Here is a 27,923-nt window from a genome sequence, read left to right as displayed (position 1 = left end):
CCACTGATGTTTAGAAAGCCAGCACATAACTGATTACATCACAAATCTAAGATTAGCACATAACCAATTTTAAAACATATCTGGTCATTTTCCTCACACTGTTACGGTGACCTAACATGGCCTATTTTGCATTTAGGGGGGGAGGGGAGGCAAAGTCACTGAGTGATTAAGGGGGCAACAACCTCCCAGTCCCTCCAGTGAAATGTTGCTGAATAGCAGCTGTTTCCCAAATCCTAAATGTGCTTGGAAGCGGTTGTAACTGCCAGCGTTGATCTTTTAGGGCTTAAACGTTTAGGCCCGGATTTTCTTAGGGCACCGATTTTGGCGGCTGCCTAAAAAGTGGCCGCTGATTGCATGTCAGTCACCCCACTGCACTGTATAGAGAATTGTGCCGCCGTGAAAGATAGGTGCCATAAATGTAGGCCAGGGTATTCCCTACATAGGCGCTTTAGGCCGACTAATACCACGTCCGGCGTTAGCCACACCCACAGTGGTGTTAGATGGCCTATAGTGCCTATGTAGGTGTGATTCTGGCACTGATTTTATAGGCACTGGTAAATGCCTTGCAACTCAGTTAAAAATGTCATTTCAATGGCGTTTTTAACCGAGTTTGGCGCCTAATAATTGGCGCCAGTTAGAGAATCCGGGCCTTAGTCTCCTTCTGAAATGGGGAATAAATGTCAATGAACTTGCCATGCCCTTGTACTGCCTAAAACATGCTCAAGTCATCCCCTCCTCCTTATTTGCAGGCACTTGGGTCTAATACATGCATATCCTAGCTGTGTTAAATTGAGATTTAGATATTCCTGCAAAATTCAAGTGCTGGTTTATGCACATTTCAAATGTTAAAAGGGCTTGTGTAATAACAACAAAACAATTTGACACATATACAGTAAAGCCCGCGAATTTGCGGTTCGCAAATCGTGGACTCAGTAATTCACAGTATTTTCCGACCGCCTCTTCCTGGTACTAAAGTCATGGGTACACCAATCAGGAGCTGCTTTAACCCGCTAACTGGCGCATAAAAGCAGCTCCTGATTGGTGTAACCGTGACTTTAGTACCAGGAAGAGGCGGGCGGAAAATGTGCCCCAGCTGTCCTCTCCTTCCTTTGATCAGCTGAAAAACCGTATTCGCGGTTTTTCAAAATTCTTGGATGTTTCCAGAACGGAACCCCCGTGAATTTCGGGGAAGTACTGTAATGTCTCTAAATGGGATCACTTGGCGTGTGGCTCACTTGCCCCCTACATTATTATAGTTAACAAAACATCATTTCTCAAAGATCTTACCACTGCTTTCTGTTATGTCCCTATCATTCTGTGTACCAAAGGCTTTTGTAAACAGAAGGGTTTTTAAAAATTTTCCTGTGTCTGATAGCTGCTCGTAGACTTTGAACACCTTGGGTAAAGCCAGAGGGGGGGTGAAGATTAAACTCAAGGTTATGCTCAGTGGCATAGTAAGGGGGGAGGGTGGGGGGTGGTCTACCCCGGCCCCTTCTTGGAGGGGGCGCCAACATCTGTCCTCTCCATCTCCCCGCTCCTTCCCTGCCCCCCACTACTGCATTCACACACCCTGTTCCCTTCCCTCATACGTCTTTAATGTTTGCGGCACGAGCAGCAATCCGATCCTGCTGCTTGTGCCAGCGTTGGCTCTTCCTGTGATGTCACTTCCTGGACTTGCACCTAGGAAGTGATGTCAGAGGAAGAGCCGACGCTGGCGCAAGAAGCAGGCTGGGGTTGCTGCTCGTACCACGAACGTTAAGCACAACGGAAGGGAACGGGGGTGGGTGGGTGTATGTGGCTGGAGGGGGTGAGGAAGGAGTGGATGGGATGGGGGGGGTGGCAGAGAAGAGGGTGGGGGAGGGGCACCTCTCACCCTCGCTACGCCACTGTGCTAGGCATTCATCCTCTGTTTTCCTTCTCTGTTCCTGTTAAGCCTGCCTTTAATCCTGTCCATTGAAGAACACTGCTCATTGGAACAGCAGCGCCACATGGCGAAAGTATTCAAAGACGTGTTCGGGGACCTCCTGCTAATGAAACCTGTCGAGGCTAGTGCGGATCAGCTGCCATCACCCAATCAGCTGAAAGAAAAAATCATTATCAAGGTCAGGGTTACTTGAGGCTTTTTGGTGCGTTGTGTGAGCAGTGAGGCAAGCCAGTCAATCGGTTGAACGTTGCTTTATTTTTATATTCCGTTTAGCCTACAATTCTATGTGGATTACAAATTATTCAGTTATTCCCTATCTGTCCCGGCGGGCTCACACTCTATCTAATGTACCTGGGGCAATGGGGGGATTAAGTGACTTGCCCAGGGTCACAAGAATTAGTGTGGGATTTGAACCTCCAACCCCAGGGTGCTGGGGCTGTAGCTCGAACCACTCCACCACACACTCCCTGGTGAGCTGCCAAGACCAAAATCTGGGAAAAATAAATTGACACTTCCCCCCCCCCCCATTCTTCTCACATTGCTGTTTAGGTGTATACAGTATACTTTTTAGGTGTATACAGAAATGTATTTGAACAAAGCAAGCATTTGAAGAAAAGGGACTTGTAGCCTTCCTTACATGGCCAAGAGATTTCTGGTTTTATTCTTGTTATTTAACTTCACATAATAAGATCCCTGGGATACATTCAGTTCTATTTAGCACCTTGGAAGAGCAGAATACGTGCATGGGGCCTCTGTTTATCTGATTTCCCTTCCTATGAAGTTTCACCCCTCTCTGTTTAGAAAGTTATTTTGTCCACAGACAGAATGTATCATTGTTGTTAGTGAGCAGAAGGCTTGGACATGATCATTCCTCACACCTGCACTGGTTTTATTTCTTTTCTTTTTTTTTTTTTTTTAATTTATTTATTTATAATTTTCAAATTAACAAATCAAGATACATCTTGTACAGAAAGTGATTACAACAAAAAGAACAAATAGAAACATAATGAATTATATAGAAATCAAATATTTGTATAATCTCTCAAGTCCACCATTTTAATCCATGATGTGAATTAAACGGAATTTTAACAAAGAACCATATTATAAAAGATAAGTGGTACGTGGTTAACTGAAATTCCAGGCGCCTTATATCTCAAGCCCTCATTCTTTCCCCTTTTCCTATTTCTTAGCATAAAAAGCTGGGATCTCTGGGAGACGTGGATGTGAACACAGACGACAAAAAAGAGGAAACCAAAAAACAAGGAGAATTATATATGTGGGATGCCATAGATGAGGTAAGCTCTGCTGTACACCTTAGAGTGGGGTAATCGTTGCCGTCCCAGAAACTTTTCCAACTTATCTTAAGTGCATTCTAAGGAGTTTCAAGTTTATTTAAAATTTCTTATACCGCCTAATCAAACCTTCTAGGCGGTGTACAAAAATGTTAAAACCGTCTGTTAACTAAAATACAGTTTAAAAACACACAACAATTAAGGTACAGTGGTGCCTCGCATAACGAACGCCTCGCACAGCGAACGCTGCGCACAACGAACTTCATGTCTTGCTTCCTACAACGAACTTCGTTTCACACAACGAAGTTGCCCGAGCTGCATCCTTCCGCGCAGGCACTGCGCTTAACTGCCCTCTCTCCGCCTGGCTCCCTGTGCAGTGGCGGACCGTCGGCTCGCAGGGGCCCGGCGCCTACTGCTGATGCGTTGGGGGGGGCGGAGCTACTCTCGCCGCTTCCCCGATGCTAGAAAAAAAAAAAAAATGAACAGTTAAGTCCCAGTTTTTGCCACTGAGACTCTGCCCTCTCTCACTGTAAAATTAGACTCTACTTAGTCTGTCTTTAAATTTAAAAAATGTGTGTTGTTTTTAAAAAACAATTATGTTTTTAGATGTATCTAAATAAAAATAATAACAAAAAATTTATCTTTTTTTATGTCATCTTAGCATATTTTATGCTACAGAACGAATTATTTTTTTTAACATGTATTGTTATGGGAAAACGCGTTTCACATAACGAACTTTTCGCATAACAAACTTGCTCCTGGAACCAATTAAGTTCGTTGTGTGAGGATGGTAGGTTTTCTTGAATTTAAAGAGTGTTATTGATTAGGGGGGAGGGGAGATAAATTCTGATGTGGATTTTAACAGAATATTAAGTGTCCTATCTGAGTTTAAAATGTTATAAATGTTGTTACACTTATTGTAAGTTTTTAAAAATGAATAAAGGGAAAAAAAAACCCACACAACACTAGGGCAAATACTAAGTTTAAAAGACTAATAAACTAAAAAAATATATATATTTACAGAGACAAGAGGGAAAGAAGGGCTAGAACTACAATATGTAAAGAAAAAGAATGTAAGGAAGTACTTCTTCACGGAACGAGTGATAGAGCATTGGAACAAGCTTCCAGTACAGGTGATCGAGGCCCGCAGTATCCCAGACTTCAAGAACAAATGGGATACCTATGTGGGATCACTGCGGGAGTCCTACCAATAAATAGGGTCGCTAGGATATAGACTTAATAGAGCAGGTCAGTAGAGTTAAGGGGGCCAGTAGACTTAAAAGGGGGTCAATGGTATGGGCAGACTTGATGGGCTGTAGCCCTTATCTGCCGTCATCTTTCTATGTTTCTAAGGGAAAAAACCAATAGGGAGAGGAGCGGGTATTAAAAATCCTCGGTCCTAGGTCGTCCTTAACAGGACTGTTAGGTTTCAAAAAAGAGAAATGTCTTTAATTTCGACTTAAAGTCTGTTAGTGTAAGTTTGGGGGGGGGGGGCTAACAGAAAAAAATTGCAGACCTTAATGTATTTATATGTTTCAGTGATGGGATAGTAAGAAGGTTTTGAGCTGTAGATCGTAAAGTCCTTGTAAGGTTGTAAGGGATAAATAAGTAGGTTAGTAATGAATTCTGGCTGGTTGTTTTCTCTGGTTTTATGTTCAAATCTTTTTATTAGAATGAATAGGAAACGGCAAATAACAAATACAACAATGGCAAGGGCTAAGCTTCCAGAAATACACAAGTCCTTGCAGTGTAGAGACAAACAGAACAAACAACCCACCAGCCCCAAACTCCCCCCCCCCAAACAGCCCATTCCCCCGTACAAACCCCCCACCCCCAACAGCTAACAGAAGCTAAAAGACGTAACTCCACAGTACCAAAGGCCTGTGTTCTGGTGGCCCCCGGCAGACCCAATGAAAAGCCCATCCCCCCCTCAACGACCCTGAAAAAAAAAAAAAAAAATTAAAAGTGCGGTGTCCGATCCCAGTGTTAATAAAAGAATTTTATAGGTGATTCTGTGTTGTATAGTTGGACTTCTTCACCTTATAACCCCATTGTATTATGTAACATCTTTCTTCTCTCATGTATTCTTTCCCCATGTTTCTCCAATTCATGATGTAACTTCCTTCTTCTTGCATTTTGTAATTCGCCGATTGTCCAGCCTTCTTTCTATGTGAACCGCCTAGAAGTCAGTTTGACTATGGCGGTATAGAAAAATAAAGTTATTATTATTGTCTAAGCCGTTTCCACAGATATTCAGAAATGCCGAGGACCAAAATGTATTCTCCTAAGTTAGGTGTCTAAAGTTGTAAGCTATTTTCAGTTGAACCTAAGAGCTTAAGGGCCCCTTTTACAAATTTCTGTGTGGCAAAAGCGGTGCAGCCCATTCAGTTCATATGGCCTGCGTCAAATTGGCTTAGTTTACAGCATCTTAATTTAGGAATTTAAAAGTCAATGGAGGAATATTCAGCTCATGGCAGGAAGTTTCCACCCACAGGCTGACAACTAGGCGCATAAAGTTAACGTAGGGGTCCTTTTATTAAGGCGTGCTAACCGATTTAGCGCATCCATTATATTCTATGGGCACCTTAACATTTAGCGGGTGCTAAATCGGTTAGCGTGCCTTAATAAAAGGATCCCACAGTTTGGGGGTTTTTTTGGTGTTTTTGTAAATCTTTATTCATTTTTTAAAAACTTATAAGTGTTTCAGCAAATATAACATTTTAAACTCAGATACAACACTTAATATTCTGCAATAATCCAGTTTAGAAGGTATCTCCCCCCTCCCCCCCTATTCCATAACAATCTTTGAACACACAAAAACATATAATTATTCCCATCTCCATATTCCTTACAATTATCAAAGACAAAAATCTACCCCTCCCCCATCCCCTTCCCATAGTTAACTAGGCACATAAAGTTAGGAGAGCTCATTTAGCAAGCTAGCAGACGAAATATCGTCACTGACTAACTAAGCTGATGCTCCAGCCATGCTCTACCCCTAACCGGAACTCCACCACTTTATATTAAGATAAGCTCAGCTGATCGTGAGCAGGGGAGAAGCGGTTTGGGAAGTATTTTTGTAAAGATAATGTCCATTGATACATGCTTTCTGGAAATCAAGTTGGGGTCAAACAAATAGCTTGTTGGAAAATCCGGTGGCATTATCGTATGATACGGTGTTATTTGGTACATCAATGAGAGCTAAGAGCCAAATATCCTCTAACAATAACAAGCTATTACTCATTATGACAAGGGTTGCCATAAAGCATATCATGAGAAATTGGAAAAATTGGGATCGTCTGAATTATAGCTTTTGGTGGAACTCTTTATGTCACGTATTTAAAATGGAAAGGGTCATTCTATTGAACTTAAAGTATTGAAAAATGAAATGACTGCCTCTAACTCTTCTGTTCAGAAGCTTGAACAGGAAATTAAATCATCTAAACAACTACAGGAAACTTTAATGAAAGATAATATAAATCTTAGGAGAAAGATGGAGAATTTGGAAAACAACTCCAGATACAACAACTTAAGATTAATTAACTTTCCTAGGCTACCATTGGTACCACCTAGAGAAATGTTTAAAAAATATTTTCTTGAAGCTTTGGTGGCCTCAGAAGATTCACTACTTCCTTTATCACGAGTTTATTATTTACCCAATAAGATTAAATTGCTAAAAAAAGTCTTCGGACCAAAGACTATTGGATGTATCGGAGTTATTGGAAAAATCTGATAAAGAGGCTGTAGAACCAAGTACTTTGATTGTAACAGTCGCTCTCTCTATTGATAAAGTTTGGTTGTTAAAACTGTTCTTTAAAAATAGACAGAAAGAATTTATGGGTTGTAAAGTGCAGATATTTCCTGATTTACATTACATTACATTACTGGCTTATAATCCGCCTGTACCTTTCAGTTCTAAGCGGATTACATCAGAACGATAACTGGACATTTCCAGGAAGAGAAATACAATTACAATTAAAGGCGTAAGGTCTAAAGCAATTTTGATGAGAGGATTCTAAGAGGGGGTGAAAGGGGAAAAGGAAGGGATTAGGACGTTTGGGTGAATTTCTTGAATAGTAGGGTCTTGATTTCTTTGCGGAAAGCCTTGAGGTCAGTTGATGCTGTCAGTAGGTTGGTGATGGAGGGGTCCAATTTAGCTGCATGTGTTGCAAGTAAGTTGTCATACATCTTTTTGAGTTTAGTTCCTTTAAAAGGGGGGTAGGAGAAAGGGGATTGGGTTCTCCTCTGTCTGGTTGAGAGGTTCCTGTTTAGACGGTTGTTTAGGTGGGTGGGTGCCGTTCCGTTTAAGGTTTTGAATAACATGCAGTATAGTTTGAATTGTATGCGGGCTTGTATTGGAAGCCAGTGTGAGTCTAGGAAGGCGTTGGTGATGTGGTCAAATTTTCCAAGGGAATAGATCATTCTGAGGGCAGTGTTCTGCACGGTCTGTAGTTGTTTTATTAGGTAGGTGGGACAAGAAAGGTAGAGGATATTGCAGTAATCCAATAGACTTAGGACTAGGTATTGAACTATGAGTCTGAATTGTTCTTTTTCAAAGAATTTTCTGATTTTGCGAAGGTTGCACATGGTGAAGAAAGCTTTTTGTGTGATTTTGTTGATTTGCACCTGAAGAGTGCAAAAGCGTCGCCGTGAATTTCTTATGTTGAAGCCAGGTGTTACATCTTTAGGTGCTACTTTCTATTTACGACATCCCTGTAAGTGTATAGTGCATCACCGATCAGTTAAGTATGTTTTCTTTGAGCCTAATCAGTTGACTTCTTTCTTAGTGCTCTCCCGATTGGAGGCAGAAAAATCTTAAGCCCTAAGATTATTGATTAATCCCAGCAATCAGCCCTCTAGCTAACTTTAAATGAAAGAGTGTACATTTTGTTCAATTCTTTTCTTTTGTTTTCGCTAAGAAATCTTGGATCCAAAATTTGAGGCCTTGAGCATTTTAGTTATAAATGATCTTAATGTTATTGGAATATTTCTTGCTTTATGTAGAATTACTAATTTTGCTTTCTGTACAAGTTTATTCTTGATTATATGATTTGAAAATCAATAAATATATTTAATAATAAAATGGAAAGGGTAATTGCCATGCAGGAAGGGAATCTCAAGAAATTTCAGGATATTTGGGAGCCATTAACAAAATACTGTAATGAATGAATGTCATTTTTTCCCCTTAAATATGCACGTCCAAGGTGGGGGAAGGGGGGTATTTTGGTTTTTTTATGAGTGCAAATTGAATATGGGGGAGGGATATAGAATCTGAATTAGAATTTGCTAGGATATTAAGTGATGTATTTAAGTATAAAATTATGTTATATGATGATACACTTTTAAAAATGAATAAAGAATATTTTTTTAAAAATGGACTCGGCTGTTGTGCATGTGTGCCCCATGCTTAGGTAGAAGGCATACACTCACACAACACGTGTAAATACTGGCATATTCATTTCAAATAAACATAGAAAATCTGATTCTAGAAACCTGGAAGGTGCATGTGCAAATCATAGCTGCATAAAAGGAAGCGTCTGGGCTTATTTTAACAACATTGCTCTGTTACGTCCATTGAACAAAATGCCCAGTATCTTACATGAGAACATAAGCAATGCCTCCACTGAGTCAGACCCGAGGTCCATCGTGCCCAGCAGTCCGCTCACGCGGTGGCCCAACAGGTCCAGGACCTGTGCAGTAATCCTCTATCTATACCCCTCTATCCCCTTTTCCAGCAGGAAATTGTCCAATCCTTTCTTGAACCCCAGTACCGGACTCTGCCCTATTACGCTCTCTGGAAGCGCATTGGCTAAGGCTCTTAACATTTGCATCTCCTCTTCCTATAGGCTAAGGCTCTTTGCACCTGCATTGTGATGTCACAGAACTTTAGTAACACAGAAACATGATGACAGATAAAGGCTAAATGGCCCATCCAGAGCATCCACTATCTCCTCCTCTCCCATAAGAACATAAGCAATGCCTCCGCTGGGTCAGACCTGAGGTCCATCGTGCCCAGCAGTCTGCTCACGCGGTGGCCCAACAGGTCCAGGACCTGTGCAGTAATCCTCTATCTGTACCCCTCTATCCCCTTTTCCAGCAGGAAATTGTCCAATCCTTACGGAAATAGAAGACTTTGACAACTGCACAGACTTGCCTTTTTGGAGTGATCAAGGGTGGCAAATGGGGCTGCTTATTATACTGGAACTTCACTAGTCCCGTGCACCTAATGTTACTTCTTTTAAATCTTTTAATTTTTCATTTCATTTTATAAATAAGTAATTTTAAACTTAGCTTTATGGTGAATAGCTTTAGTTAACACGTCTCCCCTGTCTTTCCCGATGCGTTTCGAACTCTTCTTCAGGGTCGGGGTAGACTCTAAAAAATAATGATATAATATATTATACCACAAGACAGAATACTGCACCCTCCAGATTAAATCACTTATGTGCTAATGAAGCATTGTTAAAATATGTTGATGGAAGGATAGTAAATAAATGTTTTTGAGAGGATAATCTCAGTTCAATACACAAAGGAGATGGTATACTGTAAACCAACACCAGTGAATACACTCAAATAAATTAGTCTTCAGACCCTCAGAAATGCCACTATCCATTCCATTTTAGTTTCAAAAGTGGTTGGATTTACACATTATATCCTCACCGGGTCACTTATAATCTATTGTGAAGAAAGAACTTTGCTCTGACTCTTTTGCCAATAATCTTCTTATAAAGCTAATACTTAGCTGAGGTGGTGCATTCAAAGGGATCTATCACCAACATGTTTCACCCTATACTGGGTTTCATCAGGGCTCCAATCCCTATAAATAACGATAAATAATATAAATAACTACTGTTGCTATTAAAACCTTTACCAAACACCAAAACCGCTCATTAGAAATAGAGTGCTTACCTCTATGTTTGAATTGGCCGCGGCCATTTTAAAATTCATGAGTGGTCGCGTTGTGGGTAACCAATCCAAACTTAGAGGTAAGCACTCTATTTCTAATGAACGGTTTTGGTGTTTGGTAAAGGTTTTAATAGCAACAGTAGTTATTTATATTATTTATCATTATTTATAGGGATCGGAGCACTGATGAAACCCAGTATAGAGTGAAACATGTTGGTGATAGATCCCTTTGAATGCACCACCTCAGCTAAGTATTAGCTTTATAAGAAGATTATTGGCAAAAGAGTCAGAGCAAAGTTCTTTCTTCACAATAGATTATAAGTGACCCGGTGAGGATATAATATGTAAATCCAACCACTTTTGAAACTAAAATGGAGTAGATGGTGGCATTTCTAAGGGTCTGAAGACTAATTTATTTGAGTGGATTCACTGGTGTTGGTTTACAGTATACCATCTCCTTTGTGTATTGAAATGAAGCATTGTTAGCATAACCACTATTCCTGATAGCCTGCCGTTCTCAGCTCAAAATGGCCGCAGCGTCTAACTACGCTCAAAAGTAAGAAAATCCCCCTGACATCACCCCACAGGAACCAATGATCAGGCAAAAAAACCATATAGTTAAATCCACATAAATGCTACCTAATATTTAATCTATAGGAGTCATCCAGTCCCCAATTTCATTTAGCCCATGAGGCATCATGGTATGTAATAAAAACATCCACCGAAGTTCTTGAATGTTAAGAATCCGCTCAACGTTACCTCCTTCCCATCCAATCTCTATGGAATCTATTACTCTCCATCTCGGATCTTGTAATGTATGCTTAAAGAGTTTCCAATGGCAGACAAAGGGAGCTGTTTCATTTGATGTATGCACTCGAGATTTATGTTCAGTAAGCCTCATTTGGTTCATAGACAATTGCGCGCAAGACAATCGCGTGCAGACAAAGAGGCGCGGACAACTGAGCGCAAGACAAGTGAGCGCTAGTTAACTGAGCGTGAAGACAACCCAGCGCAAGACAATTCAGCGCAAGACAATTCAGCGCAAATTATTTTCTGTAATGTGCACGAGCGGGACAATTGAGCGCAAGACAACTGTGTTTGCGCTGAGTTGTCTTCGCGTTTTTGTCTGCGCGCTATTGTCTTGCGCGCATTTGACCTGTCACCATATAACAAAAGAGGAATTACAAACTGTGTTTCTTTTCGATTTAAATGTTTTGCCCGTGATTGGATGAGACCAAGAGCTGCCCGGCAATCTGAAGACCCTATGCACATTAAGTTCTGTATTATATGTAACAGCTCATGCTTGATAGTGTGGAAATCAATTGGGATCATATATATTTCAAGAAGTGCAATTCAAGGTTTTGGGTTTTTTTTCTTTTTTCCCAATTCTTTATTCATTTTTATAAAAACTTACAATAAGTGTAACAACAATTATAGCATATTAATCTCCAATACAACACTTAATAATCTATTAAAATTCATATCAGAATTTATCCCCCTCCCTCCTAATCAATTACATTCTTTACATTCAGGAAAACCTACCATGAACCCCCTTCATATATATCTTATTTAATATTCTCACCAAGGGGGAAAAAAAAGAAAAACTCTTCCCCCCTCCCCCCACCCTCGAAGTGCATTTTTAAGGGGGAATATAATATTCATTCATTACAATATTTTGTTAATGGCTCCCAAATCTCCAGAAATTTTATAAAACTCCCTTGCTGTGTGGCTATTGTCCTTTCCATTTTATAAATGTGACATAAAGAGTTCCACCAGAAACTGTAATTGAGTCTTTTCCAATTACTCGTAATCTGCTGTATGGCAACTCCTATCATAAGTAATAGTCAAGGTTTATTATACTGGAACAGATGTAGATACATATGGCAGAAGGGGGAAGGTCTGACTTGGGCATGGCCAAAATGTATACATCAGTGTATTGCAAACTGTGTGCCATTTGAGATTTCAGGTGTGCCGTGAGGCGCCAGGGAGGAGGAAAGGCATTGGCACTGGCTGACTGCCTACAGGATGCGCTTCTCACGGCGAGGTGAGGCACATCCTGTAGGCGGTCAGCCAGCGCCTCGCCTCTCCTTCTCTCCACACGTCTTCCCTTCCATCAACCCCCACTGGTGGCTCAGGGCACGTCTGGAGGGCCTTCGCGCGTGCGTAGACGTCAGCGTGAAGACATCACGCATGTGTGTGATGTCATCGTGTCAACGTCTGCTTACTTCCGGATGCCTCGAACTGCGGCCACCAAGTTTTGTGTGCCGCGGCTTGACAAAGTTTGTGAGACACTGGTGTACTGTACATGTATTTTCCCTTTGAGAAAGGGTCTTCATATCTGTGTTCATTAATATAAATGCTGGAATTTATACCTACCCCAGGGCATCACTAGGGCTTAGCAAACTGCTAGTTTAGAGCAGCACTCTACAGGAAGGATTGGGGGGAGTTGCACCCTTAATCCCCCTGTATTTACCCCCAGTGAAATTGAAGAGCACTTCTCTTTTTTTTTTTTTTTTTTAAATCTTTATTAAATTTTCAGATCTTACAAGAAGTGCAAAATAACATACATTATATTACATTACATTACATTACATTAGGAATTTCTATTCCGCCATTACCTTGCAGTTCAAGGCAGATTACAAAAGAATTATCCAAGATGTATTACAACAAGAACTTACAAAAAAAAAAAAAAAATTAAAAAATTGGTCATTTTCAAAAAGAGTAAGAAATGGGTAAGGTTATTTGTTTGGGGTAGTTGGCTTTAGTCATAACCATAACAATTAAGCACTTATAAAACATTTAGAAACAGTTTATCAATACCCAAAAATACCCCCTCCCTTCCCAATCATCAAAGAAAAGAACAAGGAATCGCATAAACATATACCCACCCTCCCATCCCTGGATGTGCAAATACTATATCAGCAAAATAAAACTACAACAATTCTACAAAAGACATCAATGGACCCCACATTAATTTGAATATTTTTGTGTTCCCTGACAAATCAGCATTCATTTTTTCATATTTATACACTAAACATAGGTTTGCCCACCAGAAAGACTGTCCCAATTTTTCCAGTTATGCGTGATTAACTGCATAGCTGTCCCCGTCATAATTTTAAAAAGTCGGCACTTCTCCAAAACTCACTCAGTCCATCGGCAGCAGTTTTGGACTGCTTGAGTTTTGCATAGAGTATTCAAGGCAAAGTCATTAAAATACCACGGACCGAGTGAGTTTTGGCACCGCAGTAAGTTTCAAGCTGATTAAAAATTTGTTATCCCACCTTTTTAAATTACAAAGCGGCTTTACAATAAATAAAAAACAGAAAGCCGGGTAGTACAGACATATTAAAATTAGTAATTGAATCTTGCCTTGATGAATGAAATTAATCACATAACTCAAAATGGACAAAAAATGGGCTGAGTAAGTTTTAGAAAAGTGCTCTTCATTAAGGGGAATAGGGACTTGTATACCACCTTTTTGTTAAGCCGACATTCAAAGTGGTGGGCACTGGAGGATTAAGTGATTTGCCCAGGGTCACGAGGAGCAGCACCAGGATTTGATCTCACAACCTCTGGGTGTAGAGGCAACAGCTCAACCAGTGAGCCACTCCCTTCCTCCTTGTTGATGAACGGTTAAGGCTCTCCACCTAATTGGATAAAAATACACCTATAGGGTTCTAAAATCGCAAACATACATGTGTAACACATAGATGCACATATTGCAATTTGCTGTTATCGAAATATTAGACTTTGACAGATGAGAAATGAAATGCTCTACTACATTGACAAATCCTCTTCTAAAATATCACGGGAACTGTATACGTCCCAACCTGGATGTCTCAAATCTGATTTATATGTTCTTTCTAAATTCAATCTTCACATGAATATTTTGCGCAAAAAATATTAGGCTTCTAACGGAAGTTATTCTGTGGGAAATGACTCTTCCAAGTATAAGAACATTCATTCTGTATTGCAGAGATGGTCTCGGCATTATTGTGCGATTTCTGACGGCAAGCTGTCTTTTGGTGATGAGATTGAGCAGAGTGGAAGCGATGATTCATCAGCCAAGGTGCCTGACTCATTCTTCTTGCTTAGGGTTACCAGACATCGGGGAAAACCCAGACATGTCCTCTCTTTAGTGGACTGTCCAGGGTCCCGAATTGACTTTTCAAATTTAGAGGGCATCTGAGCACTCGCGGATGACGTCACACATCTCCGTGCATGCTCCAGGCCCTCCAGACGCGGCCAGAGCTTGTTGGGGAAGAACAGAGGAGGTTTGGGGGGGGTGGAGCTGGAGGATGAACTGAGAGGGTCTGGGGGCGGAGCTGAAGGCGGAACTGGGTGAGGCCAGGTCAGAATAGGGCGGGGCAAGAGGCAGAAAAGGGCGGGGCTGTGTGCCAGGATTTTTGCAGCCTGAAAATGGTATCCCTATTTTTGTTGTAGCTCTGCTAAAATTTAGGGGATCCAGGCTCCGACTCAAGGCCTTGTGCAGGAAACTCTCCAGGACCTTTTGCTTAACTGTCACTAGATAGAAGCTCAGACACTTCTAGCGCATATTTCAAAATCACACAAATGTGTGTATGGCAATCTAACAGAACTAATGCAAGTGCTCCCCTCTCTTCCCCCCCCCCCCCCGTCATAACTTATTTTTTTATAAAGGCATGGAAACTGAAACTTTGATTAAACAGGAGCTCAACAGGAACTAGTACACCAGGAATGTAAACCGATGTCAGAGACTTTCTGCATCCTCCCATTTTGCCAACCGCATTGGTTTAAATAGTAGCGTGCCGATGCATATAACTTATTCTGTTTAAACTATAAATACAAGTAAATTGCATGCTTCTTGTTCCAATGCAGGAGTTGAAAGCCAATGAACTGCATCTCCAGGAGAAGTGGTTCCATGGGAAGATGAAAAAGGGGCGTACCACAGCAGAGCGGCTGCTGCAAGAATACTGTGCTGAGATGGGTGGGAAGGACGGAACGTTCTTGGTTCGGGAAAGCGAATCCTTCCCCAACGATTACACGCTCTCCTTCTGGTACTTTGCATTTTTCATTTATGTTAATTAATTGTACCCAGCACAGAACTGGCAGATGTAGTGATCTATAAGATTTTAAAATAAATAAAGAGGAAGGGTGTGGGTTAAACTTAAAATTGTTGATCAAGATAATAGCAGACCTGTATGGAGATTTGATAATACATTGCTTGCAGATCCAAAATTTTGTGAAGATTTTCAGTTAAAAATGAACGAATATTTTCAATTTAATAATATAGAGAAAATCTCTATGGAAACTTTATGGGATGCTTTTAAAGTTACCACGAGAGGGCAAATTATCTCATTATCAGCATATATTAAGAAACAGGTTAAAATACAATATTCTAATCTTGAAAAGGAGAATAAAATTTTAGAATCTAAATTGGTTGAAAAATGGGAGCACTCTACATTACAAGCTCTTTTAAAAGTTAAATGTAAGTATAATGAGACTTCTTCTAGATTGGTTAGGAAAGATTTATTTTCTCAGCAAGCTATGTATTATGGAAATTCAAATAAGGCCGGAAGATTATTGGCGAATTATCTCAAAGCAAAAAAAAGAAAGACAAAAATAATTGCAATTAAAGATGGGAAAGGAAATATTCACTCTCAAATTAGTCCTATTTTGGAACAATTTTTATAAGACTCTTTATTCTTCTGAGCCTTATTCAGATAAAGAAAGAGATGGTTTAGAATTTTTGAAACTATTAGAAGGACCCAAAATTCCTGAACATATAAAAAGAAGTTTAGATAAGTCTATATCATTAAATGAATTACAACGGCGTTGAAATCCTTAAGAGTAGGATCCGCTCCGGGTGGTGATGGTTTTACAGTAGAGTTTTATAAAGAATTCCAAAATACCATATATGAAAGCTAATCAAGTGATATTGTATAAGTTCAAATGGTATTTTCTGATACACTTGCTGTAAGATGTAAAAATGAATAAAGAATTAATAAATAAAAGTTAACCAGCTATATTGTGCGATAACTGGCAATATTCAGTGCTGGCTGGCTAATTTTAGCAGCCAAATCCGGCCGCATAAAATAGCACGCCTATCTTTAGCTACTATTAACTGAACTGGCCAGTGCTGAATATTGATTTAGCTAGTTAGGGGGTCCTTTTACTAAGGCGCGCTAACCGATTTAGCACGCACTAAAGATTAGTGCGTGCTAAATGTTAAGGTGCCCATTATATTCTATAGGTACCTTAGCATTTTTTAAACATCTTTATTCATTTTAAAACTTACAATAAGTGTCTCAGCAAATCAAAACATTTTAACTTAGATACAACACTTAATATTCTGCAATAATCCATTTTAAAAAAGTTTATCACCCTCCCTCCCCTCCCTTCTATATCAAAAATATAACAGATATACCATATAATAAAATATTTCCTAACATTTCTTTCAATTATAGAAAGACCAAACTCTATCCCCCTTCTCCCCCCCCCCCCACCGTCTTGGCACCTTAGTATTTAGCGCGTACTAATCTTTAATGCATGCTAAATTAGTTAGCGTGTGCTAAATTGGTTAGCGCGCCTTAGTAGTAAAATGACCCCCAAGTTATCGCAGGCCAAAAAACCCCAAAGATATTCAATGTCGGCCACCGGAAACAGCCCAGCATTGAATATCCACAATCAGCGCTGACCTTGGGAATTATGCGGTCTGCCTTCCGCAGGCTGAATATCACCCCCTGTATATCTATTTTATTACACTACAACATCCCTACTCTGTTTTCTCTTCCAGGAGATCAGGCCGGGTCCAGCACTGTCGAATCCGTTCCTTCATGGATGGTGATACAATGAAGTACTACCTGACTGACAATCTTACCTTCGACAGTATTTACGATCTGATCCTTCACTACAAGGAGGCTTCCTTTCGATGTGCTGATTTTGAGCTGCGCTTAATGGACGCTGTTTCAAAGCCAAATCCTCATGACTCCAAAGAGTAAGGAACTGTAGAAATACAACCATCCCTTCCCCTGCCCGGTGCCACCTTTAATACCAGCACTGAGATGTGCAAACAGGGAGTGACACCCTTTCCAGATCATAATGACATCCAGTGTCAGATTTAGGGCTAGATTCACCAATCGGTTTGTGACCCCCCCTTTACGACCCAATTTTACTCCGGCCTGATTCACTTACCTCTGTGCCGATCCGATTCTGATCCGTGCATGCAAATGAGGGGAACGGCATGCAAAGTAGGCAGGGACGCAATTCACTAAAGAAATCTTGGAAACCGACTGGGCTGGCCGATCAACACAAGATGCGACTGCTGGGGACCAGTCGCAAACGTCCTTGCCGACTGTCCTCAGCCTGAAATCCCAGCCCTGCAGCCCATCTCTGCCGCTCTGCTCTCTCTGCCCCTTCCAGCCAAGCCCTGCTCTTGCCGCCCCGACTCCCCTGCTCTCTGCCACCCTTCCCTGCAGTGCAAGCCCGGGGTTTTAAAGCGGGGCTGCACTACAGGGAAGGGCGGCAGAGAGCAGGAGAGTATAATTGCTTGCTTTTAAAAGTCCCCAGCTTTGTTAGCTATGGCTCTTCACGGCAGGGACTCACCGGGGCAGTGAACTTATGTCGGTAAAGGGGACTCTCCTGCCCCGTTCTCTGCCCCAACTCTCCTGCGAATCTCCTGCTCTGATCTCTGCCCCAAGTGGGGACGGATTTGATTCTACCGGGGATGATTTCTGTTCTCACGCAACTCTCTACTTCAGACTTCTACACAGGCAAAAAAGAAACCCTCCTCTTAGCACACATTTATTTTGTCACAGAACTATAATAGTGATTTAAAAAGTTCTTATCTATGCTGTTCATTGCAGATTGTTATATATATATCCTATATAATAAAACGCTAGCTGCACATGCGCACTCAGACCTGCGTGATCTGTGATCCCTGATCTGTGATCTGTAGGTCCGTGGTCAGAGTGCGTATGCGGCGGCCAGATTGGGAAAGCACAGCCGGCGACTCCCCCCTCCCGCCCTCACTCACCGCCAAAACCACCACCGCCAAAGCCTCCTCCTTCTCGCCGGCTCACCCGCGTTTAAATTGAGAAAAGTGCTGCACCGCGCTAACGCTGGCTTTGCCGTCTTCTGTCCACTGCGGCCCGCCCTCTCTGACTACTTCCTGTTTCCGCTAGGGTTGGCGCAGTGGACAGAAGACGCCGAAGCCAGTGGTAGCGCGGTGCAGCGCTTTTCTCACAATTTAAACACGGCGGCTGGGAAGGGGGCGGCGGGAAATGCTGCTTCTGCACAGGGAAGTGTGTGTGTGGGGGGGAAATGCTGTTTCTGGACAGGGAAGGCCAGGAAATGCTGATGTTGCACAGGGAAGGGTGGGAAATGCTGCCATATTCTAGCACCCGTTAATGTAACGGGCTTAAACACTAGTATATATATATTTTCCACAGCAAAGAGGAATCATTCCATGCTCTCAATCCAGTAAGCTCTCACACTTGCCGACGGTGGCCATCGTTTCACGACTGCAAAGCCGCTGCTTCAGGGCTCTGTGAATTATAAAAGAACGACATAAGTTCATGAATATTCAAAAAAAAACAGTAATCATAAACATTACAAAATTATAAGAAAACTACTTGAAATCATCTGCTCAAAAAGATACCACATCTCAGACCAGGCAAAAATGGTGCCTCAACGTTTGTTAATTTATGCATGACTTGTGTTCTATCTAGCTATCCATCTATCTATTGCTGACAAAATTAGGCCCTCTCTACTAAGCCACGGTAGAAGTTTCTACCTTGGCCTAGAGCTCTAAATGCTCTGACGCTCATAAGAATTCTGTGAGTGTCAGAGCAGTGGAGGAGCTCTGGGCCACGATAGAAACATCTTCTGCAGCTTAGCTAGAGGAGGGGCGGTGGGTTAGTAATTTGGATCACTTTTATTAATATAAGTAATAATGAAGTCTGCAAAATCAGAAAACTGATAAGCCTGAAAACAGAAAATTTATGCTTAAAATATTACTTACCTCCTCCCTTTTACAAAACCGCAATAGCGGTTTTTAGCACAGGCTGGTGCAGTGAATGCTCTGCGCTGCTCCCGATGCTCATAGAGTTCCTATGAGCATCGGGAGCAGCGCAGAGCATTCAGTGTGCCTGCCTGTGCTAAAAAGGGTGGGGGGGTAAATTTGTTATGCATGAAGCCATTTTAAAAGTACAGATGAAAGTAAATACACCTCTCAAACATTTAAATAAGTTTGATAAAAAGTCACATAAAATTTTCAAAGCCCCCACCCAAATTCTGAACTTTTCTGAGGTCCCTTCAGATTGTGAGGCCCTAAGCTGTAGCTTATTTAGCTTAGAGGTAAATTTGGCACTGGTGATATCTCTCTCCACTAAAGCTGTGCTGCTCATAACATAAGCCTTGTCCAATTTTTCCCTCAGTCTACTATCACTAAATCTTACATCATTTTGATACAGCAAAACAACTACTGTTCCCTCTAAAATGAACGGGAGTGCTCCACCTACAGTGTGTGGGAGGAGATGCACCGGGGAGGGGCCTAAGGCTCTGATTGGCTCAGATGTATAAGGCCCTGCCCATAGGAGGGGCCTTAAGCAACCTGGGCCAATCAGACTCTGTGAGCATTTGATTTCAACATAGGGGGTTCTTCAGTGTTTGGATGATAAAAAAAAATTTGAACACAGTTGTATTTGAGGGAAACATGCAAAGAACGCAGGGGCCACAGTCTTTGGGTCGGTGCCTGACTATTGTTGTTTTTTGGTTGCAGGTGGTATTATAACAACCTGAGCCGAGGAGAAGCTGAGGACATGTTGACGAGAATCCCCCGGGATGGTGCTTTCTTGGTCAGAAAGAGAGATGAGCCCAATTCTTATGCTGTGACTTTCAGGTATAGCGGGAATGGGAGCAGGGGAAAGGAGTGGCATAAACCAGGGATTGGTATTGAGACCGAGGGAGGGAGGCTGAGTACTTACCGGGTTGTTTCCTGTGACCAGCATTGAAGAAGGGGAGAGTGAGGCACAGTGGTTAAAGCTATAGCCTCAGCACCCTGAGGTTGTGGTTTCAAACCCACACTGCTCCTTGTGACTCTTGGCAAGTCACTTAATCCCCCCCTTGCCCCAGGTACATTAGATAGATTGTGAGCCACCGGGACAGACAGAGAAAATACTTGAGCCTGAATAAATTCATGTAAACCATTCTGGCTAAGATATAGTGGCCAAAGATAGACCTGCTCTTTATATGACCCGATTTGGTCACTAAACTTGGCTGGTCAGCTCTTAAAATTGGCAATATAGCCAGCAAAGTTTAAGCCACTGATCACTAATATCTGGCAGAGATAGCCAGCTATCTCCCATTGAATATCAGCAATTAGCCAGCCAAATGTTATTTAACCATCCAGGAGCCATTCTTGGCTGGTTAAATAGTGGTGAATATCAGATGGAATGCCTACTGGAAGTGTGGCTGCAATATTTCAAACCTCTGCATGCTCTTTTGGAAAAAAAACCCCATTGAAAGTAAATTTTCTATCCATTGTAACAAAATAGATCTAAATTCCTGCGGGACAAACTTCATCAAGAAAGTGGGGCACTTATCAAGAAAGCAATGAGATGTAGCATATTTGTCACATTCTGTCTAAATCAGCTATATTTATTTGAGCAAAAGTATTCTAAATCATGTCTGCTGGACAATAGTTTTTCATTATGGAAACTGACTATGGAAGCTCAGATTAATTATCTTGCTAGAAGTGCTTTTTGAACTTTAAGAAAATTTAGAAGTGTTAGGAAATATTTGCATCAAGATCAATTTATTTAAAAAAAATTTTTTTATACCGTTTACAAAAAAGCTTAACGGTTTACATCAATTAAAACATATATAAGATAAAAAACAAACCATGTCTTAAAATCTACATAATTAAACAATTTCTTCTCTTCAAGCGTCAACTAATAAATCACAGAAATACAGTAACAAACAGCTGAGTTTTTAACTGTTTCTCAAATTGAAACCGGTTTACACACAGTCGCAGTTGGCCCATCAGAGTTTTCCACCAGCAGTACAGAAAGTCATCGCTCTAGTGTCTGCATAATTTCCCTGCGCTATTGAAATGGATAGCTTTTGATTTTCGGATCATAAAGAGCTATTGGGCTTATAGAGTGCCATAACTTGTGAATTTGAAAATAGATTGTGGATGTTCATATGTAAACTGTGTTAAATAAAAATACAATAGCAGGCCTACTCAAGCTGGGCCCTGGCTTTGTTCAGGAAGGGTCTTCTGTACTGCTGAGAGAACAGCTCGAGCAGTGTCATTGTTGAATCTTTCCTCAGGGACTGTCTTGTAGGTGCATTTGGGTCAGATGATTATGCTAATTCTGGGTTGTAGGCTCCCTTCCACATCTAAAGAATGCGTTGTGCCTCTGTGGTCCTGTCTGATCCTTATTGCTAGTGTTACAAAGAATCTTAATGTAATTATCTGACCGCTGCTTCAGAGCTGCTAAGGGAACCGACCTCCTAAGTGGGAGTTTTAAGGTCCGCCCTCATTCTGCCATGCCCTGCCCAGCCCTGCCCATAACTCAACTTGGACCCACCCACAACTCTTCCCAGCCCCGCCCACAGCAGCACCAGCAATAGCCTCCCCTTCCAACGGCAGCAGGAGAAGCCTTTCTTTATCCCAGGACAAGCAGGCAGCATATTCTTGACTGATGGGTGACGGCACCGACGGAGCCCCGGTACGGACACTTTTAGAGTGATTGCACTCTAAGAACTTGGAAAGTTCTAGAGACCGCACCGCGCATGCGCGAGTGCCTTCCCGCCCGACCCCGACGCGCGGTCCCTCAGTTTCTTAGTTTCCGCGGAGCTAAGAAGTCGCATTTTCAACGGCTGTTGAAAAATTTTTTTCATGCGCCTTCCCGCTCGCGTAAACTTTTTCGGGTTCTTTTTACCCTTCCCTTTTTCTTTAAAAAAAAAAAAATAATAATAATAATTTCTCTTGTTTTGTCGAGTTTTCTTTATTTGACCCGGCGGGGCCTACTGCCATTATCGAGGCCTCGGCCTTCGATTTGGCAGAAGCCGTTTTTTCCGTTCATGCCCCCTCAGCCCGGGTTCAAGAAGTGCCAGCAGTGTGCACGGCCTATATCCCTAACAGACCCGCACAACTGGTGCCTTCAGTGTCTGGGTCCAGAACATCAGGCCTCTACCTGCACCCGCTGTGCCACTTTGAAAAAACGGACTCTCAAGAATCGAGAGATACAGCAGAGACTGCTTTTCGGCACCGACATGTCCGATCCCGCGTCTTCGGCGCCGGTCTCGGTACCTGTTTCGTCGGCACCCACCTCATCGACGCCACGCGATACCGCGTCGGCGTCGCAGCATGCAGGTAAGCCGGCTAAGAAGCCTTCCCCGCTGGAACGTCCTCCGGTCTCCATTGCAGAGAGTCCAATCCTGCCGACCGTGAGGCGCCAGCGGAAGCGCTCCGCCCCTATTGAGGTGAGTCCCTCGACATCGGGCTCCTCATCTCCGGGGCGTCGAGCGGCACCGCAGGTACCGCAGAAGAAAAAAGCGGTACCGGTGCCCTCCCTTGATGACCGCATTGCGGCCATCTTGCAGGTGCAGCTGAAGGAACAGCTCAAACAACTCCTTCCAGCTCTCCTGACACCGAGCCCTCCGGTATCGGTCCCCACTGAGCAACCGGTACCGATCGTGGAACAGTCCGTATTGTCACCATCCACTCCTTCGGTACCGGTACACTTGGCCTCATCGGCATCGATGCCTGTCCTCGCACCGGAGCCCAGGTCTCATCATCAATCGGTACAGACATCGGCTCCGGTGCGACCGATAACATCGCCCGGTACCGCGTCGGTGAGGTCGGGTAAGTCGGTACAGAAGTCCCGACACCGAGAACCATCCACTCCTGAGTCTCGGGACCGTGGTCCCCATGTTCGAGACCCAGATCTGTGGGGCGACTCTGAAGAACCTCTTCAGTCAGAAGGTGAGTGTTCATCAGAGGAAGACGAGCCTGTTCTGCAGGATATTTCCACCAAACCTGATTCCACCTCTTTCTCTTCTTTTTTAAGAGATATGTGTGAATCTCTTTCCATTCCTTTGGAGGCTGAGTCTAAAAAGTCCAAAGCTTTTTTGGACGCTCTTGATTTTGACCAGCCTCCAAAGGAATTCTTGAAACTCCCTTTACATGACATCCTTAGGGAGACCTTTTACAAGAATCTGGAGACTCCTCTTACTATCCCGGGAGCTCCCCGCAAATTGGATTCCCTTTATAAAGTAATCCCTATTCCTGGTTTCGATAAACCGCAACTCTCTCATGAGTCTCTTCTTGTAGAATCCACCCTCAAGAAGTCCTTAGGAGCTAGTGTCTATGCCTCTGTCCCTCCTGGCAGAGAGGGTAAAGCCATGGACAAATTCGGTAAGCGACTTTACCAGAATGCAATGCTTGCTAATCGTTCTGGTAACTATGCTTTTCATTTTTCGTTTTATTTAAAGCATCTCCTTACCACCATGGCTTCCTTTGAGCAGTACCTTCCTGTAGGGAATCGTGAGGCTTTCCATCAGTGCTCTTCAGCTCTTTTCCAGCTCAGAAAATTCATGGTAAGGTCTATATATGACACTTTTGAGCTTACCTCGAGAGCAACAGCCATATCTGTAGCCATGCGCCGTTTGGCTTGGCTCAGAGTCTCTGAGCTTGATGTTAATCATCAAGACCGGTTGGCTAATGCCCCATGTTTAGAGGATGAGCTGTTCGGAGATTCTATGGACTCAACAACCCAGAAGCTCTCGGCTCATGAAACCCGCTGGGATACCCTTCTTAAGACTAAGAAGAAACCTCCACCTTCACGGCCATTCAGACAGCAAACGGCCTATCAGCGGCGTTTTGTGGCTCGCCCCTTGCAGCCTTCCACTCAGCAACCTCTTCCAACGGCAGCAGGAGAAGCCTTTCTATAACATCATTTCCTGCTATTTGTTGCAGACATTTACAAACTCCTCACGACCATAAAGTGCAGTACTGTAAATGCATAAATCGCAACTCTCTACATCAGAGTTGTGCATAAATACATGCACTCTTATCTTCTTGAATACTAGTATGAACAGGTTAATATTACAAGAAATGTTGCAGAAACACAATGGCAAAAAACCATCTGCTAAAATCAAAATATGTGGTTGTCAAAGCATTGAGTGAGGTAAATAAATAAAGCGGGGGATATTTGACCTGAAAGATTCTTTGGAATTTGCCAAGTGTAGAAGGATATCCCTGTTTTCCGTATTACAAAGTTTTTGAAGACATATATCATTTTTGGAAGATAATCGCCAGGGTCCACTATAAATGCGCCTGTTTAACTTTCAAAATCCTATATGGTATCCTCCCTCCCTTTATCCCTCTTTCTTGGAATTCCTCAAACCTTAATACCACCAGATTCTCCCACAAATTAAAACTATCCTTCCCCTCGCTAAAAGGCATTTCCCACACAGGAAAGCTAGGGACCTCCCTCCACTTCAAAATCACTGAGCTCTGGAACAACTTTGCCTCCCCTCTTCGGAACTTGAGCTCCCGCCATCTGAAAACCTGGCTTTTCTCAAAAAATGTAAGTCTCCCTCCAACTTAGGAATCAAGGAAACTCTTATATTTTGGCATCCCAAGTCCTCTAAATTTTCTTCACACTTCTACCTCTAACCCTCTGTTGTAGTTCCTTCCTATTTCTCCTACTGTAAACCGCGTTGAGCTCTACGAACGTGGAGATGATGCGGTATATAAACCTAAGGATTAGATTAGATTAGATTAGATATATATTTTTAAAATAAGTTTCTCAATTGTTTTTTTTATCACCTTTTTTGTATTATAAGAGATATTTCACACACATCCTGGCATTTACATATTAAAATGCCTTTATAAAATTATACCCTAAAATAGGCACTTTATAAGAACATAAGAATAGCTATATAAGAACATAAGAATAGCTTTACTAGGTCAGACCAATGGTCCAGCAAGCCCAGTAGCCAGTTATCTTGGTGGCCAATCCAGGTTACTAGTACCTGGCCAAAACCCAAGTTTCAGTGTTTCCCTCCATAGTTTGGACCTATGCAGGAATAACCCAAAAGACGAAAAGGTCCCCTCCCTTTTCATAACATAGGAGAACTGAGTATTCTTTTTTTTTTTTTTTTTTTTTGCCTTACCATCTGTGTTTAAATTTTTATTGATTTTCAAACTTTGATAGTGCAATACAATTGGTAAATCATAAATACTGCATAGAACGCACTAATAACTATACAATTATTACATTAAACAGTCATTTACTCCCATCCTCATCTTAATTATTAATACAATAATACATATGATGTGATTTCAATATTAAAATTAAATAATTTAACTCCTCAAAGTACATTTCCCTTCCCCCCACCCACTGAGTATTCTAAACAGGGACCTTTATTGGACCGCAGTCTCAACAGTGATTACCAAAAACGTGGATAATTTATCACAGAGTTACTGGGAACCGGTTCTGCTTAAATTCTACAGGGCGGAAGGAAAGGTGAAGCACTGCCGAATCCACCAGGAAGGACACCACTTTGTGCTAGGGACGTCTGCATACTTTGACAGCTTGGTGGAACTTGTCAGCTACTATGAAAAGCACCCGTTGTACAGGAAGATGAAACTGCGGTACCCAGTGACCGAGGAACTGCTGGATCGTTACCAAATGGCAAGTGTCGTCTTTGTGCAATAATTCTGGGTTGCCTCGTTAGCTCAATTAGAAACTTGCAGCTTATTTTAAAGAATTGGAAAAATTGGGATAGATTAAATTATTCATTCTGGTGGGGAATCCCTGTTATATCTTTTTTTTTTCCAATTCTTTATTCTTTTTAAAACTTACAATAAGTGTAACAGTAAATACAACATTTTATACTCAATATCACACTTAATATTCTATTAATGTCCATATCAGAATTAATCCCCCTACCCCTAATCAATCACATTTTCCAAACCCCATATCTATATACCAAAATTCATTATCATGTCACCCCCCCTGTCCTCCCCCCTCCCGGATGTGCATTTTTAAAGGGAATAAACAATATTTAAACATTACAATATTTTGTTAATGGTTCCCAAATCTCCTGAAATTTCTTGAAATTCCCTTTCTGAGTGGCTAGTGTTCTTTCCATTTTATAAATATGGCACAAGGTTGCTTTGCTTTGCATTTGTGTGTTGGGGATTGGGGGTGGGGGGGTGGGAGGTGGGGGGGAGGGGGGGTAGTGTTGGTACTGTTATGCTGCTCATATTTTTGCTGTTTTTTATTGTAAAACTTAAAAAAACATATTTACACATAAAAAAAAAAAAAAAAATATGGCACAAGGAATTACACCAAAAACTATAATTAAATGGAAAAGTTTATAACATTCAGAAGGGATATTATAAAAAATTTATGGAAGTTTGGGAACCATTAACTAAATATTGTAAAGATTGATTTATTTGTATAAACTGAGGGAAACCTACACATCCGGGGATGGGGGAGGGGGATATGTTTTGGCATTTGTTAAGAAACATAGAAGGGTTGATTCAAGTATTTTTATGAGATGTTGGTTAATGAGAAGCGGATGGGAGAAAATAAATCTTGTCTTTACTCTATTAAGTATATTGTGATGTAATGATAATATTTTATGTAAATGTATCATCTTTTGTGCACAATTGAAGTTTTAAAAATAAATAAAGAATATTAAAAAAAAGAAACTTGTTAAAGCTCATAATTGAAGCCAATTTACTAATTAAGGGGTCCTTTCACTAAGGCACGTTAACCGATTTAGCGGCACCCATTATATTCTCTGGGCGCCTTAGCATTCAGCCCGCGCTAAATCAGTTAGTGCACCTTAGTAAAAGGACCCCTAAGTTAGGTTTCAAGTTTCAAGTTTTTATTAGTGTTTGATGAATCGCTTACTTAATTTCCTAAGCGATGTACAATTTATTAAAAAACGGGTAGTGAATACAATAAAATAATTTCAGACTTACAGAATAGGACTAACATGAATCGTGGGGGGTAGGGGGGGAAAAGTTACAATTCCTTGTTAGAGTTGAAAAACAATAGGGAAGTAAACGAGAGGAAGGGTAAAAAATTCAAAGATGTTAAAAGAAAAAAAAAAGCTTATGATTTCAGGTCAGTGAGTGATAGGCTGAATGCGTCTTTAAAAAGATAGGTTTTTAGGATTTTTTTAAAGGATGAGAGATCTTTTTCATCTCTGATGTACTGTGGTATAGAGTTCCACAGTTGAGGGGCCATAACTGAAAACATATCCTGTCTTCTGGTGCCTATAATTTTCAGGGATGGAACCGTTAGAAGGTTATGATAAGTTGAACGGAGAGACCGGGATGTGTTATAAGGAGTAAGCATTCTGGTTATGAATTGAGGTTCATTGTAGGTTAAGGATTTAAAAACTAGAAGTAGTATTTTAAAAGTGATGCGATGGCTTTTAGGGAGCCAATGGGAATCAATCATCAAGGGCGTAACGTGGTCATATTTTTTAGCATTGTAGATCAGTTTAACCACCGTGTTTTGGATTATTTGGACTCTTCTTTTTATCTTTTTGCGAAATATTGAGTAAAAGGGAATTACAGTGATCGATTTTGGCTATGATCAATGAATGAATTAGTATATTGATGGATTTGGGCTCAAGAAATTTAGAGATCGAACGTATCAGACGTAATTTGAAAAAACTTTAGGCACCTCTTATACAATTTTCCCTGATATGCCTATCTGTGAGCATTTCACCAGCCTGTAAGCCAGCATAAGGGCCTGCACCAGTGGCGTAGCGAGGGTGAGAGG

At 41.5% G+C, this 27,923-nt stretch overlaps 1 protein-coding gene across 6 annotated transcripts in view; it reads left to right on the top strand.

Annotated features, from left to right (window-relative positions):
- The window catches only part of PLCG2 (phospholipase C gamma 2), a 210,632-nt gene that overhangs the window by 125,385 nt on the left and 57,324 nt on the right, over positions 1–27,923 (top strand). For all 6 annotated transcript variants that reach the window (XM_033941197.1, XM_033941196.1, XM_033941199.1 and 3 more), the window contains 7 exons: positions 1,934–2,102; positions 3,115–3,219; positions 14,099–14,191; positions 14,980–15,158; positions 16,898–17,098; positions 19,883–20,002; positions 25,631–25,811. In XM_033941197.1, coding sequence (XP_033797088.1) covers positions 1,934–2,102; positions 3,115–3,219; positions 14,099–14,191; positions 14,980–15,158; positions 16,898–17,098; positions 19,883–20,002; positions 25,631–25,811 — 1,048 coding nt within the window. The remainder of the gene's footprint in view (positions 1–1,933; positions 2,103–3,114; positions 3,220–14,098; positions 14,192–14,979; positions 15,159–16,897; positions 17,099–19,882; positions 20,003–25,630; positions 25,812–27,923) is intronic.

This window comes from Geotrypetes seraphini, chromosome 4, assembly GCF_902459505.1.
Source record: "Geotrypetes seraphini chromosome 4, aGeoSer1.1, whole genome shotgun sequence".
In the NCBI taxonomy this organism is placed as follows: Eukaryota; Metazoa; Chordata; class Amphibia; order Gymnophiona; family Dermophiidae; genus Geotrypetes; species Geotrypetes seraphini.
Note: the sequence above shows the minus strand (reverse complement) of the source record. Positions and strands in the feature narration are given on the sequence as shown.